Here is a 6,711-nt window from a genome sequence, read left to right on the forward strand (position 1 = left end):
GTGAGCTCTTGTGTGGCGATATGAGCCTTTTGTGAGGCGATGTGAGCTCGTGTGTGGTGATGTGAGCCTTGTGTGGCTATGTGAGCTCGTGTGAGGCGATGCAAGCTTGTGTGAGGCAATGTGAGCTCGTGTGAGGTGATGTGAGCTCATGTGAGGCAATGTGAGCCTTGTGTGTTTGTGTGTGTGTGGCCCATGAGAGAGTGTGTGTGGCGATGTGAAGCTGTGTGGCTAAGTGAGCGAGTGTGTGTGGCGATGTGAAGCCATGAGGGTGTGTGTGTGGCGATGTGGACGCATGAGGGAGTGTGTGTGACGATGTGAAGATGTGTAGCTAAGTGAGGGAGTGTGTGTGGCGATGTGAAGCCATGAGGGAGTGTGTGTAACGATGGGAAGATGTGTGGCTAAGTGAGGGAGTGTGTGTGGCAATGTGAAGCTGTGTGGCTAAGTGAGGGAGTGTGTGTGGCGATTTGAGTGAGTGGGAAGGGTGCTGGTTCCTTTCTTCTGTTCTTCATTATCTATGTTGATCACTTTGTAGACTTTCAGAAACACTTGATTTGTTTTACGTAAGTTTTTCTTCAAAGATTTCCCGAAAATTGTTTTACGAAAGGTTATTTCATAGATTTCCTATGAGGTTTTTCCGCGGAAACTTTTCGAATTTTTTTTTGTGAAAATTGTTACGTAAAAATTGTTTTACGAAAGGTTATTTCATAGATTTCCTATGAGGTTTTTCCGCGGAAACTTTTCGATTTGTTTTGTGAAGATTGTTGCGTAAAACTTGTAAATTATCGTAACATTTTCTGATCTTTTCATGTTTGAACAGAAACTTTTTCATTTATGGTCCGCGATAAAATACACGAAGCTTTGTTATCTTATTCTTATTAAATAGGCTCGGCTTATGTGTGGTGTAGTTCATTTGAAATTTCCGGCTTGTATTTATTTGAAGAATATTTTATTGGAAAATTTTAGGCGTTAATTTCGTCATGACCGATTTTGCCCCCCAATATTTAATATTTAGCTTCTTTTCCACTTAACATAAATGTTCTTTTTGATATAACTTAGCATAAATGTACTGGTAATTATATATAGGTTTATACATCATACATCTATTATTATTTATATAGATAACGGGTTCAGGCATAAATTTGAGGTCACTGGAAATCGACCATTAAACCATCCATATTCTGGTTAATATACATGTATATATAATTATATAGTTATCCATCGTAGTTATTTCTCGGTTTATATGTCATACATGCATCAGTTTTTATACATCATACAAGTACCAGTATTGATATTTGTACACTATAGTTTATATGAAAAATATATTATCTTATTGCAAATGGACATGTATAAAATTATACTGTCAATGGATAGAAATAACCACTAATCTAGATCGACGTTTAATGAATAGATCATAATAAGACAGATTTTCTTATTTAAAAAAAAAAAAGGAAACTAAAATAATCCACCAAATTAGCATATCCAATATATAAGTGAATCAAATATCAAAATATCTCAATAATAATTTTCAAAAAAGTTTAATATAAATGATTTTTCTTAATTAATATGACATATTATTTTGCTATGAAATCTGTGTATTTAAAAAATAAATATATTTAATAAACATATTAAGTACTATGCTTTATAAATAAATACACTAGAAAAATATATTGTTTTGTAAAATGTTATCAAATGATTAATGTTTTATATCACATATCATTTTGCTTGCTTGGATATCCAAAAGACATATGAGCAACCAACACCATGTAAAAACAATTAAAATTATTATCAATTCTATATTTGATTATGAAAAGAAAAATGAAAATATTTGTGGTACGGATCAAAATCTAGTAATTCGTTAAAACCGAAGATATTGTTTTTAACCCATAGCCCCTTTTCATTTCACAATTCACAAATAAAAGTCCATTTGAGTAAAATAATTTGATCCAATAGTTTTTTCTTTTTACAACGAACGGCAATTCTATTATTCAAACTTGAAGTGAAGTGGTCTGGATTAGCAGATCAGAATATAACAACTAATAAAACAAAGCTTTCTCAGATAATTTAAGATAATGATAATCTTTAAACACATAAAATAAAAAACTATATAAATTAATAATATTGAGATTATGATAAATTATTAGTTTATAAGGTTATCAAATCACACATCTTCGGATCAAAACATAGAAATTAAAATTGCAAGGAAAACAAAAACAAACCTACAAATTTACACAAAGGTTTGTTATCATTCTTTTTCGTTTGTCACAGGTTCCGTGGCCGTGTAGTGAGCGAAGATCGCATATCAACAATGGCAGATTTATCGGCACCAAGTTTCATTGCTTCTTTGCTAGCTCTAATGAAACGAGAAGTAGCTCCTTTGACATACTCATGAGCTTGTTTCACATTCATCTTCTTCCCAACTTCGTCCGGGAAGCTATTGAGGAAGTGATCGCCATTAAGAACCGCTGCAAGCTGAACCACTTCACCTTGAAACTCAGAAAGGGCTGCGTTTTCATTAGGCTCAGTGGTTCGCATGGGTGCAACGTCAGGTAGAGTCATGGGACAATCAGTTCGAGGAGAGGTTAAGTGAGAAACCACGTCTTCGAAAGTAGCAGCCCAAGCATCTCTGTGTGTTAAGTAATTGGAAGAAAGATTGAAAAGTTTCTTGATAGTGGCTGGTATCGATGAATGCTCGAACTCTGAGCTCTCTGTTGGTCCTTTTGCCTCACTCACCACTTCACTCACACGAGCCATATTAAAAAATGTTGTAAGCTATAAAAGTTAGTGACACGTTCAATTACAATAAAAGTTATAGTTCGATGTAACATGTTTTTTTTAGAATGTAACATGTAGTAAAAACTATGCAGTAACAACTATGTAGTAAAAATTGTAAATTTATATAGTGAGTTCGCAATAAAAATATGAATTACTATATTTTTAGAATTATTGACTGGTAACATTTGTGATGTATAAACGCTGTATATATATTATGTAGAAAAACAATTATGAATATCAATAATACTAACATTTCTTATAAATTAAATAAAATTAATTAAATTTATAATAAGTAAATATAGTAATATACTTATGCATTTATTCTAACAAAAGATACCTATGTATATTTATATATAATTTTATGTATGTGAATCTTTTAGTTACCAAATAGAATTAGCTTAGATAATTTAAATGTAAATAGTAGATAATAAATTGACTTACTAGTAAACATATATGTAAAATTTTGAAAGTGCTTTATTAACTAACAAAAATCAAACGTGAGACAACCATGCATATATTAAAGAAAAGTAAAATTTTTAAAAATTAAAAAGTAACCGTAGGGTAACTAACATAAAACCAAAAAAGTATAAGTCAACTTCTAATGCATGTAACTCAAAGAATAACTCAAAAAAAAAAAAAAAAAAAAATTTACTATTTATTTGAAATATTTAAAATTTAATTATATTTATATATGTATGCTATATATAATTTTTATATAAAATAATGAATTTTTTTAATTTATTCAATTTCATTAATTTTTCATTTAAATAAATTAAAAAAAATTATTTTAATTAGCTAGTTTTTTAATTTAATTTTTTATTTTTTAATTTTTTTTAAAAAAAGAATTCGGATCCGGATATCCGTGGGTATTCGGATTTCAGTCCGGATATCCGGAGAGCCCGAATCCGGATCCGGATAGCAATTTTACAGATCCGGCGAATCCGGATCCGGATATCTCAAAATACTCCGGATATCCGATCCGTCCCAGGGTTACATGTCACCGATCAAAGCCGTAATAAAATAAATTAATCGATGTCAAAAAAAAAATTAATCAAATGGATTGTCAGAGTGGTTGAAAACACGAGTCACGCAACGACGCCGACAAATTCTAATTATACATCTTTGAATGGAATAATCAATAGATTTCAAATTATTTCTACACCACAATTAATGAATACAATCAAGATTCAAGAAGATATTAAAATAATGTTATATAGTTGTCAAATCTATGTCTATCCATGTGATTTTGTTAGCAAATGTCAATAGGCTGTCGAAAATAGTACAGTAAAAAGTGGAAACACATGAAGTACAAGCATTTCATATTAGCAATAGATTTTCTTAACTATTGGAAAATAAGCATTTTCGATAATTTTATGTGGAAAATATAAATAAAAAGAATAAGTATGTTGAAATGATAAACTTTCATGGTAAATTTTTCGAAATAAGTTATTATAGGATACACATTTTTAATCAACAATTAATTAAAGGCTACAATGCTTTGTCAAAATAAAAAAGGCTACAATATTTATATATGCATAATATATACACTCCGCAATCTATAACTCTTTCTTAACACGCTATAACTCTATTTATATGCAAGGTTTATATGTCAATAAATCATGTTCAAAAGCGGAGTTAAAATACTCTATTAATTTAGTTATAAAACTTGAAATTTTTTACTAAAAGAACAAGATTGTAAAACACTAAAACTATTATAGAGAGAAAAAAGAAGAACTTACCGGTTCCTTTCTGAATCCAAGGTGAAACCATAATGGTAGGAACCCGAACACCTAACCGGTCGAATTTAAAGAAGCCAGGGGCCGGTCCGGTATTTCCATCCGGATTTGGTATGCCGACAAAAGGAGTTTTCACATGATCATAAAATCCACCATGCTCATCATAGGTTATGACTAGGAGCGTCTCGTTCCACTGTGGACTCGACCTAAGTGTCTCGTACACTTCTTTAACCAGCTTTTGACCATTAGCCACGTCATGCGATGGGTGATCGTCGTTGGCCGGTAAGCCCTTGAGGTCGAAATATCTCGGTTCGATGACGGTTAAGCTCGGTAACTTTCCTTTTGCTGCGTCTCTCTGGAATTTCAGATCGTATTGATGAAATTTGAATATGTACTTTAGTTGTCGGAGATTACGATAGAATAATGTCGTCGGAATATTTTGGAAGTATATTCCGAAATCGATGTCGTTGCTATGGAGCGAATCGAATATTGTTTTTTGAGGATACCTGAAATCAAATGATGATAATATGTTAATATCGGTTTAGCAATTACTCCTACGATATCACATTAAATTTATTTAATAGTTGCAAATTTACAAATTACAATGGTAATCTTATAAATAAGGTCTGACAATTAAGTTATTGTTACAGAGTAGTATTTAAAATGAAATTGTATTAGTATCAGTATCTGTAAACCGTTACAACCCCAAAGACATTCATTACAAAAAAAAATTTGAAATCGATTAAAAAAGAATTAAAATCATTGCTATTAATAGAATATAATAACTATTTTCTAAAATTAGGAATTTCGCTCATTCAATTATTCAAGATTTGTTATGGAAAATCCTCGAGTACTAAATTCCATGATTAAGTTTAAATTAAAGTACCAGGAAAATAATAAAGAAAGAATCTGAAAAGGTGTACCCTTGAGCAAGCTGCTTCTTGACATGGCTTGTGGAACCATGTGAAGTGGCCGAATAGACAAACAACCGGTTCGGTTGAGTCGGACCAGGTATGGAAGAAAACCACCGGTCGAACACAGCGAATTCTTTAACCAGCTCAGCGTAAACCGGTACAGCTTCAGGCCGGAAGCCTTTCATGACGGTTTCCGACAAATTACCCGGCATCGAAAGCGCTTGCTCAACGAAACCCATCATTGACGGGATCTGACCCTGACCCGACCCGAATACCTGTCGCTCTACAGCTTCGAACGAATGACCCGGATCAGGATCCACAAACTCAGCATCATTCGTGAAACATATGGTTTGAGTAGAATTCGGAACCGGGTTACATTCTTCACCCGTTACACCGTCTATGGAAGGGTTAACCGATTTCTTCATCCAGCCTAGGAGGTGATCGAAGGACCGATTCTCCATGACCAAAACAACGACCGTTTTGATTGGTGATTGCCATTGATGGGAAGCTTGAGCTACATGGGTCAATGTGAGAAGAAAGTAGAGTGCAAGAAAGTGTGAGAGAGTAAAGGAAGCTGATGGCTTCATGAATGGATTAGTTTTCTCAGGAAGGTGTGAGAAAGAAGATTTGATTCTGTGGTTTTGTTTTCGCTTGGATTGATTTTAGAAAGAACATAAAGACTGTGGAGAGATAATTGTCTCTTTGAACCAAAAAGCAATAAATAGAGGTTAGAAGAAAATCAAAAGATTAACCCAAGTTACAAAAAAAAAAAAAAATCAAAAGATGAAGAGAGAGAGAAGTACAGAGTGAGAAGGTTTGATTTAAACGAGAAACTCTCAGAGAGCAATATCACAAGTTATGGCGTCTACTTACTGCTTTTATTTTAACTTTCCTTTTTGCTTTAATTTTGGTGGGCTCGTTACGTAAAAGAAGATTCTGTTCTCACTGATAAAATAATTCAGTACTCGGAGATTTACTCTTTTTTTCCTGGTCAATGTGACTCCGAAATTGAGGGTTATTTATCTGAAACTTTGAAATGCATATACACGAGAAGACATGCCCCTGCGAAAACCACGTAGATGATCATTTGTTTTCTTCTTGATGCTATATGTGGATTCCTAGAGGTCTTAGTTGTTTTGTTTATTTTGTGAGATCTTGATGAACAGTTTAGTTTATATATGTGTTCTAAAATACGGTCCAGGCGCTCGCCTAATCGGCGTTTACTATACGGTAGCAAACCATACCACTACAAGAAAACAACATGGATACTGAGGGAAAAAATCGTCGGA

At 33.0% G+C, this 6,711-nt stretch overlaps 1 protein-coding gene across 1 annotated transcript; it reads right to left on the reverse strand.

The window, feature by feature from the left end:
• Nucleotides 1-2,105: 2,105 nt before the first annotated feature.
• LOC106315255 (non-specific phospholipase C6) lies at nucleotides 2,106-6,009 on the reverse strand. Its single transcript, XM_013753003.1, has 3 exons — nucleotides 5,432-6,009; nucleotides 4,512-5,014; nucleotides 2,106-2,732 (listed from the first exon to the last, which is right to left on the reverse strand). Exons 1-3 carry the CDS (start codon nucleotides 6,007-6,009, stop codon nucleotides 2,260-2,262), a joined length of 1,554 nt encoding a protein of 517 aa, XP_013608457.1. The 3' UTR covers nucleotides 2,106-2,259.
• Between the last annotated feature and the right edge of the window lie 702 nt (nucleotides 6,010-6,711).

The sequence above is a fragment of the Brassica oleracea genome, chromosome C1 (assembly GCF_000695525.1).
Source record: "Brassica oleracea var. oleracea cultivar TO1000 chromosome C1, BOL, whole genome shotgun sequence".
Lineage (NCBI taxonomy): Eukaryota > Viridiplantae > Streptophyta > Magnoliopsida > Brassicales > Brassicaceae > Brassica > Brassica oleracea.

Excerpts from the sequence above, each read along its gene's own strand:
- LOC106315255 (XM_013753003.1), bottom strand. The coding sequence starts at position 6,009 with ATGAAGCCATCAGCTTCCTTTACTCTCTCACACTTTCTTGCACTCTAC. Across the intron at positions 5,015-5,431 it reads AAGAAGCAGCTTGCTCAAGG|GTATCCTCAAAAAACAATAT; the intron begins GTACACCTTTTC and ends ATTTGATTTCAG. Across the intron at positions 2,733-4,511 it reads TTGGATTCAGAAAGGAACCG|TGGTGAGTGAGGCAAAAGGA; the intron begins GTAAGTTCTTCT and ends GTGTGAGTGAAG.